General features: G+C 46.5%; 2 protein-coding genes across 3 annotated transcripts; one reads left to right on the forward strand and one right to left on the reverse strand.

Moving 5' to 3' along the window:
* Positions 1-1,970: 1,970 nt before the first annotated feature.
* Nop16 (NOP16 nucleolar protein) lies at positions 1,971-10,440 on the reverse strand. 2 transcript variants are annotated; one of them, XM_057787256.1, is made up of 6 exons: positions 10,247-10,340; positions 9,862-10,126; positions 9,667-9,775; positions 8,418-8,487; positions 5,986-6,092; positions 1,971-2,539 (listed from the first exon to the last, which is right to left on the reverse strand). In XM_057787256.1, the coding sequence occupies exons 2-6, from the start codon at positions 9,966-9,968 to the stop codon at positions 2,396-2,398; spliced, it is 537 nt and encodes a 178-aa protein (XP_057643239.1). In that variant the 5' UTR covers positions 9,969-10,126; positions 10,247-10,340; the 3' UTR covers positions 1,971-2,395. The 2 variants fall into 2 exon arrangements, with proteins under 2 accessions (XP_057643239.1, XP_057643240.1); XM_057787257.1 differs by lacking the exon at positions 9,862-10,126 and having other exon boundaries at positions 10,247-10,440.
* Positions 10,187-12,658, forward strand: Higd2a (HIG1 hypoxia inducible domain family member 2A). The gene is made up of 2 exons (XM_057787258.1): positions 10,187-10,420; positions 10,736-12,658. The coding sequence occupies exons 1-2, from the start codon at positions 10,267-10,269 to the stop codon at positions 10,900-10,902; spliced, it is 321 nt and encodes a 106-aa protein (XP_057643241.1). The 5' UTR covers positions 10,187-10,266; the 3' UTR covers positions 10,903-12,658.
* Positions 12,659-13,174: the final 516 nt, after the last annotated feature.

The following is a 13,174-nucleotide window of genomic DNA, read 5'->3' on the forward strand; positions in this document are numbered from 1 at the left end:
AAGAGCACTGGCTGCTCTTCCAGAGGTCCTGAGTTCAATTCCCAGCAACCACATGGTGGCTCACAACCATCTGTAATGTAATGAGACCTGGTGCCTTCCTTGTCAGCAGTACATTGTATTCCTAATAAATAAATAAATAAATCTTTAAAAAAAAAAAAAAAAGTCAGGCCTGTGAGATGCTACAGTGGGTAGCTTGCCATGGAAGCCTGCTGATGACCAAAGTTTGGTAGAGTCCTTGCTTAGCACATACTTGGTTCAAATCCTCAGTACTAGGAAAAAAGTAACAAACCAAGTAACTACTTTCTGGGCATTCTGTACTTAGTTTGGGAAGAATTGCCAGCATCAGAAGCCATCTGCGGATTGTCAATGGCATCCTCCCGCCATGGGTCCAGACCTCAGACCAGATTCAGGCAGAGCAGACACTCACTACCTTCCAGCCTCAGAGGGCAGAGTCCTTTCTAGGTGCTATGGAGAGGGACTCTCCAACCTCCCCCACTGTTATACCTGGAAGATGACCATCAAAGGACGGGTGCAGTTCCTCAATGTGTGGAGTCTGTCCACTCTATGTACCCAGATGCACAGGGTCACCAAGGACAACTGCGTAAACAGGAGTATCAGCTTTCTGAGGTATACAGTGCCAAAATGGGTATATTCAGTGAGTCCTCATCCTGAGGGAGGAGTCTGATGAGTGCTTAGAGTTCCGGTCCCTTACCCCTTACCTTTGGAACAGACAGTGAGTGACCCAAAGCCTTCTAACCCTTGGGAAGGAATCTACCTGAAGTGACCAGAGTAAGGGTGTTAGAAACAGCTAAAAGGACACAGGAAGCTTACACGCCCTGGGAACAAGGAACATAGCAGAGGTGGCTTCTAGAAGCTGGCACCCAAACTACATACATTTAAGGAGACCCTCTAGTCAATGACATAAAATTTGAATTCTGTAGAGGCCAGAAGATGCAAAACCAAAAGGCAGGAGCTTCTTGTGTACTCTAGATCCTAAAGACTAAATGAGATTGTAGGGCCCTCGATACTGTGGGATGGGCTGCTGCCTTCAGAACTGATTTGATGTCACACCCCACCCCCACTTTGGATACCTGTGACCTGTTGTCTTCCCTATAACAAAGATAAAAGTGCATCTTAGCCAGGCAGTGGTGGTCCCTTTAATCCTAGTATTCAGGAGGCTGGAGAGATGGCTCAGAGGTTAAGAGCACTGGTTGCTCTTCAGAGGACCTGAGTTCAATTCCCAGCAACCATATTGTTGCTCACAACCATTTAAAATAGGATCTGATGCCCTCTTCTGGTGTGCAGGTGTAGATGCAGAACATTCATATACATAAAATATAAATTATTAGAGCATCTGGCAATTTAAAAGGTTTTTACATGATTCATAGTTAGGGGCAGTTGGGTCTTAAAATGCCCACCTCACCCCTTCCCCATGATCCTGTTGCAAAACAGGCATCACCTTCTCAGGCCAAAGCATGCAGCAGTCCTGGCACCAGAGGATGGACACATCACAGAAAGCCCCGTGGGTGGCACACTGGAGTGGTACCTAGTGGTCTGCCAGTCCCAGAAGGCAGGCTGGCCTCAAACTCAAGAGATCCGCATGCCTCTGCCTCCCGAGTGCTGGGATTAAAGGCGTGCGCCACCACAGCTCTCTGATATTTTCTTTAAGCCATGACCACAAAAGCAATCAAAGGTGAATAAACAGGACCTGCTCCTTACCCTTCTACAGGCAGCCCAGACTTCCAGGCAAGTTTCCAGGAAACCAAGGCTGAGAGCACTCAAGAGGAAGGCAGTGCCCATAAACCCCCATGACTGCAGTGCTTGTCAAGCTTGCCCTGATAAAGTTAGTTTTCCCTGGAGCAGAGCTTAGCTGGAGATAGTAAACACAGAACCATTACACGCCTTTAATCCCATAATCCCAGCCAGTGCTACACAGAAACCCTGTCTCAAAACAACAAAAACCCCATCACACAGGTAAAATGCTTTTATTATGTACAGATCACATTCAAATAAAGCATCACTTCTGGACATAAGAGCCAGTCCTGGCTTTTTTATGAGCCCCCAAGAAAGCATAAACCATAGCCCTAAAGAGTTCCTTCTCTAGCCAGGTGTGGGGGCGCACACCTTCCCCTTTAATCCCAGAACTCAGGGCAGAGGTAGGTGGAGTCCTGTGGGTCTGAAGCCAGCCTGTCTACAAAGCCAAGTTCCAGGACATCTAAGGCTATTAGAGAGATACCCCCCTCAAAAATAAAATAAAAGAAAGAAAAGAAGAGAAAAAAGAAAAACAGTTCCTTCTGATGAGGGAGAGAGTGAGTATGTGTGTAAAAGCTGATTCTATGGCACCTTGCCGGCATCGTCTGAAACAATACACTCCTTGTCTGGGGATGCACACCACTCAGTCAACCTCCATCTTCTTATTCTGCAAAGAATCAACGAAGGATTGCCATTCTGTTGGGTAAAAACGCTTATAGACATTGATCTTATTCCGAATCTGTTTTGGGGTATCTTGATAGTAATTCTTTTCATCCCGGGCCATAGCCTATAAAGAAAGAAAGACAACATGAGGAAGGCCAAATCTAAATCCTAGTTTTGCCTAAATTGTCCTATCCTTTTTTTTTTTTTTTTGGTTTTTCGAGACAGGGTTTCTCTGTGGTTTTGGAGCCTGTCCTGGAACTAGCTCTTGTAGACCAGGCTGGTCTCGAACTCACAGAGATCCGCCTGCCTCTGCCTCCCAAGTGCTGGGATTAAAGGCGTGCGCCACCACCGCCCGGCCCTTTTTTTCTTTTTTAATGTTTTATTATTTTATTATGTGTACAGTTTTCTGCCTGCATGGACACCTGCAGGCCAGAAGAGGGCCCCAGATCTCATTACAGATGGTTGTGAGCCATCATGTGGTTGCTGGGAATTGAACTCAGGACCTTTGGAATGCAGTCAGTGATCTTAACCTCTGAGCCATCTCTCCAGCCTGCCACTCCTATCCTTGAGGTCCAAATTTCTCACCTCAAAAGTCATTAGAGGGCTGGAGAGTTGGTTCAGTGGTTAGAACACTGGCTGCTCTTAGAGAGGACCCATCCAGTGCTCTCTTCTGACCTTCATAGGCACCAGACACACATGTGGTGCACATAATCTGTGCAGGTAAAACACTCACACACATCAAATAATAAAGAGAAAAAAAGGGGGGGGGCAGAAGAAGACAGATTTCCTTCTTTTTTGGGGGGAGGGGGGGTTTGAGACAGGGTTTCTCTGTAGTTTTGGAGCTTGCCCTGGAACTAGCTCTTGTAGACCAGGTGGCCTTAAACTCACAGAGAGCCGGCCTGCCTCTGCCTCCTGAGTGCTGGGATTAAAGGCATTCGCCACCACTGCCCGGTGGAAGACAGATTTCTTGGTCTACATTTTGAGTTACAGGCCAGCCAGGGCTACATAGACCCTCTCTAAAATTAAAACAAAAAACAGTCAGAGACATGTCCTTCTGCATTAAAGGGCTTAGGGAAGGGACCAGACAAGCCTGAAAGAGCAGTGGGCCTTTAAGAAACTGGGCCCAGGGGCTGGAGAGATGGCTCAGAGGTTAAGAGCACTGGCTGCTTTTCCAGCGGTCCTGAATTCAATTCACAGCAACCACACGGTGGCTCACAACCTATAATAATATCTGGTGCCCTCTTCTGGCCTGCAGTGCAGGTGTACACGCACACAGAACACTGCATACATAATAAATGAATAAATAAATTAAAAAAAAACTGGGACCAATCAGAGTTCAAGCCCCATCATAATCAATTACTTCCATACAAGTTCAGATCCAACATAACCAGATCAGTTATTTATTTATTTATTTATTTATTTATTTATTTATTTATTTATTTGGGGGGCGGGTCTCTCTAATAGCCGTGGCATGTTCTGGCACATGCCTTTAATCCCAACACTTGAGAGGCAGAGGTCTCTGAGTTTGAGGCCAACCTGGTCTACAGAGCGAGTTTCAAGATAACCAAGACTGTTACACAGCAAAACCCTGTCTCAAAAAACAAACAAACAAACAAACAAATGTGTGCTAGCAGGCTGGGTAACCAGATCTTTTTTAAAAAAAATCAGGGCCGGGCGGTGGTGGTGCACGCCTTTAATCCCAGCACTTGGGAGGCAGAGGCAGGCGGATCTCTGTGAGTTCGAGACCAGCCTGGTCTACCAAAGCTAGTTCCAGGACAGGCTATAAAACCACAGAGAAACCCTGTCTCGAAAAACCAAAAAAAAAAAAAAAAAAAAAAAAAAAATCAGGGAAATTCCTAACACGTGCCTTTGTACAGAAGGCTGGAATTCAATCAAATGAATTTGCAAAATGAAGCAACAGCTAACAATAAAAAAAAAAAGCAAGAAAAAAAAAAAAAGCAACTTGGGGAGGAAAGAGAATACTTGGCGTATATATCCTCAGTCATGGTCTTTGGAGGCAGGAGCTGATGCAGGAGCCACAGAAGTGCTGCTTACTGACTTGTTCAACCTGCTTTCTTATAGAACCGAGGGCAGCAGTGGGCTGGTCCTCCCCAACTCAATCACTTAGAAAATGCAATCCAGGTGTTGTGGCAAGCGCCTTTAATCCCAGGACTTGAGAGGCAAAGGCAGACAGATCTGAGATCAAGGCCAGCCTGGTTGGTTCCAGAACAGCTAGGGATAAAAATCAAAACAAAACAAACAAACAAACAAAAAGGAAAGAAAATTTTAAAAAGCTCTATCCTGGTGTGGTGGTGCATGCCTTTAATCCCAGCACTTGGGAGGCAGAGGTAGATGGATCTCTGCAAGTTCAAGGCCAGTCTGGTCTACAGAGGAAATTCTAGGACAACCAGGGCTACAGAAAGAAAGAAAGCCTGTCTAAAAAACAAAAGAGAGTGTGCGAGAGAGATACAGAGAGAGAAAGAGAAAAGAAAATGACCTTTAAAAAAAAAATGACCTGCCGGGCGGTGGTGGCGCACGCCTTTATCTTTTTTTTTTTTTTCTTTTTTTTTTTTTTTTTTGGTTTTTCGAGACAGGGTTTCTCTGTGGCTTTGGAGCCTGTCCTGGAACTAGCTCTTGTAGACCAGGCTGGTCTCGAACTCACAGAGATCCGCCTGCCTCTGCCTCCCGAGTGCTGGGATTAAAGGCGTGCGCCACCACCGCCCGGCTGGCGCACGCCTTTAATCCCAGCACTCGGGAGGCAGAGGCAGGCGGATCTCTGGGAGTTCGAGGCCAGCCTGGTCTACAAGAGCTAGTGCCAGGACAGGCTCCAAAGCCACAGAGAAACCCTGTCTCGAAAAACTTAAAAAAAAAAAAAAAAAATGACCTTTAGGCTTGCCTACAGCTTAAGTATATAGAGACATTTTCTCAACTGAGGCTTCCTCCTCTCAATGACTCTAGCTTGTGTCAAGTTGACATAAACCTAGCCAGCACATTATCTAAACCTGGTGTTAAGTTTGCACCCCAGAACCTATATAAAAAATCAAATGGGGGGCTGGAGAGATGGCTCAGTGGTTAAGAGCTTTGCCTGCTCTTCCAAAGGTCCTGAGTTCAATTCCCAGCAACCACATGGTGGCTCACAACCATCTCTAATGAGGTCTGGTGCCCTCTTCTGGCCTGCAGGCATACACGCAGACAGAATATTGTATACATAATAAATAAATAAATATTAAAAAAAATAAAAATAAAAAAATAAAAAATCAAATGCACTGGTGTGCATCTGTATTCTCACAGTGTGATGGGAGGCAGAAGGAAAAGCTCAGCAGTGAAGAGTTCACATTCAAATGGCATCTCATAATCTTTACTTTAGTTACAAAGGATCCAATACCTTCTTCTGACCCCCACGCGTACCAGGCATGCATGTAATACACACACATAGGGGCAAAGCACTCATACACATAAGAATCTTTAAACACTGGGATGCTTTCCTCTGTAGACTCCTCTTTCATTCTGTTCCATCTCATATCAGTATTTTCCCAGTAAGCCCAAGTGGTTCTTCCCAGGAGGCCTCACCTTATAGTCTTCCCCATGATTTTCCACCATGTAATGAACATATTCAATGAGGTCCCGAGACAAGGTATGTCCTTTCTTCTCTGGGAGGCTGGCTTCTGCTTCCAGGTCTGGGGTAAAAGAAGCCAGAAATGGAGTAAGGCAATACCTTCCGCATTACTTGAACTGCCCAAACACCCCTCCACCCAACCCCAGGACACAAGAACAGCACAGTCCCATAATCAGAGCCAGAGCTCTCTTCTTCAGGCCCTAGAATCCCAAAGTCAGCCTTCCACCACTGCTCGTCCACCAGGGTGGCAACTCCCTGAAAAGCAATTCTCAATTTATGATTTAAAATGAAATACACTAAGCTCACCAGTCTTAACCAGTCCCAGACCCCAGGGCAGAAAGATGCAAAGCTGGGCTCCCTTACAGCACTACTATCACCGGAAGAACCTCTTCCTGGTGTATTACACCAGTGTCTGAACTGCTGAACCCTATCCTTTGCTGCACCATATGAAGGGAAAATCCGGACCACAGAGCCAATCACTTAGGAGGCTAAAGCAAAACAATCTCAAATTCATAGCTAGCCTCATATATAGCAAGACTCTGTCCAAGCAAACAAAAGCCACAAATAAAAGCCAGACACACTGCAGACAGTAGCGGAACATGCTTTCCCAGCACAAACAAGACCCTGAATCCAATCTCAGCACAGCAAGTAGGAAAGAAAAGCGAGGCAAATGGGCAAACTATAGAAACAATGTAGTCCAATCCCACCTAAGTGTGAGGCACTAAAATTTCTTATAGTCAAAATCATCTTTGACCTGGTTGTCAAAGGCAACCTCGGCTTTGCAAAACCAAAGTTCAGGAGAGCTGGTTTATAGCAGTATGAATACATTCAACATAACCGAACTGTACATTGTATTTGTTTGTTTACTTTTTGGTTTTTCAAGACAGGGTCTCCTGTGTAGCCCTGGCTGTCCTGGAACTCACTCTGTAAACCAGGCTGGCTTCGAACTCAGAAATCCACCTGCCTCTGCCTCCCAAGTGCTAGGACTAAAGGTGTACACCACCGCTGCTCAGCTTAACTGTACATTTTAAAAAGACCAAGGGGGTAAATTTTATGTGTTTTGTTTTGTTTTTTCGAGACAGGGTTTCTCTGTAGGGCCTGTCCCAGCTAGCTTTTGTAGACCAGGCTGGCCTCGAACTCACAGAGATCCACCTGCCTCTGTCTCCCGAGAGCTGGGATTAAATATAACATTTTTAGCAACAATTTAAAACTTAAAAAAATAATAATTCTTATAGGACACGGTGGCATATGTCTTTAATTCCAGAACTTAGAAAACAGATGAAGGTGGATCTCTGTGAGTTCAAGGCCAACCAGGGCAACATAGACCCTGTCTGGAGAAAAATAAATAAATAAATTGTATTACTACATTAAGTGTGTGTAGCTTTGTACATACAGTCAGGTGCAGTGATTCTCCCCACACCCACAATGGACTGTGTAAATTTTTTTTAAAACGAACTATTTTTTTTAAAGACTTATTTACTATGCAGTGTTCTGTCTGCATGCATGCCTGCAGGCCAGAAAAGGACTCCAGATCTCATTGCAGAAGGTTGTGAGCCATCACGTAGTTGCTGGGAATTGAACTCAGAACCTCTGGAAGAGCAGCCAGTGCTCTTAACCTCTGAGTCACGTCTCCAGCCCTGAACTGTGTAAAATTCTCATGTAAATTACAAAGATAAGCTAAAGATAGGACTCAGGTAATTTCATATCAAACATCTGCCAATTCAAATCAGGAGATTCAAATCAGAAGATGTGGTAAGAAAAACAAAAACAAACAAAAAACCATCTGAATGGAGGTATAGTTAAAAGGTTGAGCCGGGCAGTGGTGGTGTAGGCCTTTAATCCCAGCACTCGGGAGGCAGAGGCAGGCGGATCTTTGTGAGTTCAAGGCCAGCCTGGTCTACAAGAGCTAGTTCCAGGATAGGCTCCAAAGTTACAGAGAAACCTTGTCTCGAAAAACAAAAAACAAAACAAACAAAAAACAAAAAAACCAAAGGGGGGGGGCGGGAAAAAGGTTGAATGTATTCTTTCTTTCCTGCAGGGTCAAACTCACAGGGAATTTAGATTTGTCACTGGAAAGATTAAACGACAGCAGAATCTCTACAAATCAGCTCATCTTAAGTTCGTGTAAAACTGGGAACAAACCGGAGACTTATTGCTTTCTTTTTCATCCTTTCATACCCAATTTTATCTTCTGTTAATGTCTCTGTCTTACCTGAGTTCATACATTTAAATCTCATCTATCTTAGCCGGAAAATGTCTCAGCTATGACACAGTGCTATTTCCGAGCCCTCGATCAGACAGCGTTGTCTCCCACCGTAGTAAAGGGACTAGTGCCTCTCCACCTTCGACAGGCAGGATGGTGGCCTAGAACACAGCCCACACTCACCATTTACCACGTAGGGCTTCCGTACAAGGTCCTTGGGTCTCTCCTCCACGTCTACCTCCATGCCCTTTACCTGTAAGAACAAAGCCTGTGAGACCAACAAACAAGCACCTTTGACCAGAGAAAGTCTGATAGGACTAAGCAAGGACACTGTCCACAACACAACTACAGTGTAAGAAAACCCCTGCCTGAGGTCAGGCAGAACTAGATAACAAACTAACCCCTGAAGTCCCAGCAAAGTTATCAAGAGAAACACAAGCAGGGCTATCAAGACGGGGGACCACCAGAGTTCAATCCCTAAAACCGGAAGTGGAAAGAGAACCAACTCCTGAAAGCTGACTTCTGACCCGCCAAGCCCCACCGTAGGCTCACGCCCACACTCAAGCAATTTAGCAAGCCCTTCATCTTCCTATGCATTTAGCAAGCCCTTCATCTTCCTATGACTGTGCCTTTCCTACTCTGCTGTGTGAAACACTGCACAGGTAGCGATGTCTGATAGCTTCTTCATGTCAGTTACCTGACAGCGCTTAGTTACAGCTTAAGGTTTGCTTTAAAGAACCGCTGTGCCATTTTCACTTGCCTGAAAGAATAGTGAGAAACTTGCCTAAAGTCAATGCACCGAATTCACTCAGCAAGCCCATTTATTAGGTTAACTAACCTGTCACAGTTTAGCTTCCTGAGAATTTAGTAGAGAACAAAACTCAAGATTATGTTAAGGGATGAAGACGCACATTGAATATACAGATGTGCAAATGAATAATATACCATTACGTGCTTACAATTACTGTGAATTAAAGCAGGAAAGAGGATATTGGGCAAAGTGGGGTGCTATTTTTGAAAGGCTCAGAGGGTGATCCTGATAGATTTGTTGGGAAATAACTAGATACCTCACGTGAAGGATAACGGAAGGCAGTATAGGAAACAAAGATCTCAAGCTCTGGACAGTCAAGGACAGAAAAAAGACATAGTCTAGAAAATTCCACCGAACTCCCAAACAGGCCCGAGAAGAAAAAGTAAGCGGAGGAGGAATGGCACTACAAACCAAGCCCGTAGGTGTGCTGAGGAGGAAGTGTGAGTCGTTAAGGGGCTTTGGCAGGATCAGTGCAAGCAAATGACTTTGTCGAAATTATGGGAAGGATGTACGGGGAGATCAAATTCTGAAACTCAGCTCAATGAAGGAAGGTGATGAAGAAAAATAGGGAAGGGCTAGGGGGGAGATGAGGAACGTTCCTGAACCTTGTTTTATCAGTACCTTTCTCTTTCGGAGGGGAACCGCCTTGTTGGGGTCCATGGCCAACCCCATCTCCGCCAGGTTCTGCCGCACGGATTTGGTGTGGTCCCAGGCATGTCGAATGTGAGAGCTAACGGCAAAGAAAGAGAGATGGAGACTCTTGTCACTTCGCCGTCGATCCCAGCCGAGGCCCCTGCCTCAGAACTGGCCCCTCACCACTCGATCCGTGGAGCTGCCTTCCGACGAGCATTCCGGTTCAGACGCTTTCGGTTGACATTGTAACCGAACTTCTGCCTCCGAGTCTTTCCCTTGGCCTTGGGCATCTCGCAGACTGCCGCACCAGGAGCTCAAACTCAGAAGCAGCAGCTCTAACTCTTGACCACACTTCCCCAGAACCGCGTGTTAACAGGCTCAGCGCCCAAGCGCGCGCAGGGATTCTCGGGAAATGTAGTCTTTCTAGTAGCACCTCCACATTGATTTACTGCAACTCCCAGAATAAAGTTGGCAATAGCGCCTGCGCACTACCCTCAGCAGGCTCTTTCCCCGCCCTCGTGGTGACCTCATCAGAAGGCGGGGTTCGACGTCCGGATTTTTGTCCTACCTGTTTCTGTGCCGGTGGCTATGGCGGCTCCCCGTCCTGTCAGTTCAGAGGCGCCTTTCGATCCGTCCCAGGCTCCAGTCATCGAGGGCTTCAGTCCCACGGTCTACAGCAACCCAGAGAGCTTCAAGGAGAAATTTATTCGCAAGACCCGTGAGAACCCAATGGTCCCCATAGGTAAGTGTGTGCTTTAGGAACTGAAGACCGAGGCGTCAGAGATTTCGTGGGGAAATGAAATAGGGGCGGACCAGGTACGCCTTGGGTGCGGGAAAGGGAGTGGGCGGAAGATGTGACGAAAGGGTAGGGCGGGGAGAACTGAAACGGATCGGAGCGTGTTGCGGGGCTTGATGAAGAGAACTCTAGACCTACCCATTCTCGCCCTCCTGTTGTCGTCTACAAAACGAGGCTCTGGGAGAGTGGAGGTGGGCTACATCCGCAAAGAACCTGCAGGACCCAACCTGCTGCCCCCTGTGTGTGTTGTCCTCTCCCCAGGCTGTCTGGGTACGGCGGCTGCCCTCTCCTATGGCCTTTACTGCTTCCACCGCGGCCAGAGCCACCGCTCCCAGATAATGATGCGCACCCGGATCGCTGCCCAGGGTTTCACGGTCGTAGCCATCTTGTTGGGGTTAGCGGCATCTGCTATGAAGTCTCGACCCTGAGTGTCTGGCCAGGCCTTGAGAGCTCCATGGAAATCATTGTAAAGCCAGGAGCAACAAACAGCCCTGTCAGACGTATTTCCTCAGTTTCTGACTGTACCCTGTTGTCATCATTTGGGTGAGGAAGTGACCGGTTTTTGTGACTGATGTCCGCCCTCCTCTCCCCCGAAATCCCAGGTTCACTTCAGCTGGGTTGCACACTAAAAATCTGTGATACGTCCCCTTAACTGCTTACTTAATAAAGCCTTAATACACTGGTAATGTGATGAATTCTTAGTCTCATACCTATGATCAAAGCCCTGATTTTTGGTCCATGTTTTTAGGAAGGAACAGGAGACTGTTGGTAGGATTGGCCTGTAGAAATCAGCGGGGCCTGATAGTGCCTATAGTTTCAACTACTCTGCGGATTGAGGGAGAAGAATCTCACCTGTAAGTTCAAGAGTTCAAGATCAGCTAGAGGAGTAACTTAATGAGACCTAATATCAAAATTTAAAATGGTCTGGGGAGCCAGGCGGTGGTGGTGCACGCCTTTAATCCCAGCACTCGGGAGGCAGAGGCAGGCGGATCTCTGTGAGTTTGAGACCAGCCTGATCTACAAGAGCTAGTTCCAGGACAGGCTCCAAAACCACAGAGAAACCCTGTCTCGAAAAACCAAAAATAAAATAAAATAAAATGGTCTGGGGATACAACTCGGTTGTACAGCATGTGGTCCTTGTGAGGCCCTAGGCTCAACCTCCAGTCATGAGAGAGAAACATAGATCCTAGTACCACCCAAACTTTCCCAGTAACTTCAAGGCACTTAGCCATTAGTTAAAAGTAGAGTGTCCCAAATGTTCATCCTTAGGATTCTAGTTCAGTGGGCCAAAATTTGTTCCTTTTGGTGGAATAGGGGGAACTTTGCCAGCAATCTTCAAGTTTCTATAGCCTTTAGATGAGGCCTGTCATAGTCCTTTTGGAGTTGGGGTGTCCAACACCCACACCACCACCATCCTTTGTCTACTTCTTACTCCCGTTCTGTCTCTTCGGAGGCCCTCAGGCTCTGCTGATCTATACCACCCAGCTTTTGACGCCAAAGTCTCAGCAGGCATTTGTGGGTCTGTGGTCAGCACTGTGTTGACTTGAGGAACTGAGCTCCTCCCATGTGTGACTCTCACCCTCTCAACACCTGCTTCAAGCTGGGAAATGGGACGAAAGTGAAGGTACATTTCTTGTGCCTGACATGACTTAGATCTCTGAGTGGAAGGTCCATGACTAGAGCCAGGCGTTTGCACCTCCTTCATGGTCTTAGCTGGGAGGCAGATTGCCAGCGTTGAACACTGCATTGTGAAGCCCAGTGCAAGATGCAAGGGCAGAGCATAAAGAACTGAAGATGGCACCCCTTTTCAAGGTCATGTCCACTGTGTTCCTGTTATGATGCCCACCCCCTAAAATACATGGGAGAGTTGGATTTCAACTCTCAATTCTTTAGGTATTATTTTAGCAATAGGAACTTTATAGCCATTAATAATTAAAGTCTTTAAGGTAGACTTTGGTTCAGTAAGACTAGTATCCATATTTTTAACAAAACTTGGACAATTATGCCCATTGTCCCATATGGACAAGACATATATGGGAGGAGGATGAAGACAGCCGTATGAGGGTGTAGGCAGAACCAGAGGGTTGGGCTGTATCTGCAAGCCAAGGGATGCCTGAGCTGCTGGAAGTTAGAAAGAGGCACAGATCTTGCCTTAGCAGCTACAAAGGGAGTGGCTTCGTGGGTCTCTGATTTGGGAATTTAGCCTCCAGAACTGTGAGCACAAATTTCTGATGCTCTATGACATCCAGGTTTTAGCACTTTGTTATAGCAGTCTTAGGGCACAAATACTGTTGGCAGTTACTCAGATCTTTTAAACACATGGAGAGAATAATGGCTTAAATGTCCTGTTTACAGCATCAGCTGAAGGGAAGGAGGTGTGGTCACTGTTGTTTACCCCAGGTCCACAGGCGGGAACAACTGAGGAGGGGAGGTGCATCTGCATGCAGCAGACCTGCCACATCTTAGAGGGTCCCGGTCACTCCCAGGAAAGGAGGTCTGGCAGTTGATGTGCTCAGTCTCAGACACCACAGAGGTCACTGGCCTCACCTGCTTTCTACACTGCAAGCTGATTCTGCTCTGGGAACCATAGTTTTCTTAGCAGAGACCCTACCTTCAGGCTTGTTAAAGAACCATAAAGAGCAAGGTTGCAAAAGTGTTCTGTGAGAGCTTGTCTTTCCTCTTGTCGGGGGAGACAGCACA

This window comes from Chionomys nivalis, chromosome 13 (genome assembly GCF_950005125.1).
Source record: "Chionomys nivalis chromosome 13, mChiNiv1.1, whole genome shotgun sequence".
Lineage (NCBI taxonomy): Eukaryota > Metazoa > Chordata > Mammalia > Rodentia > Cricetidae > Chionomys > Chionomys nivalis.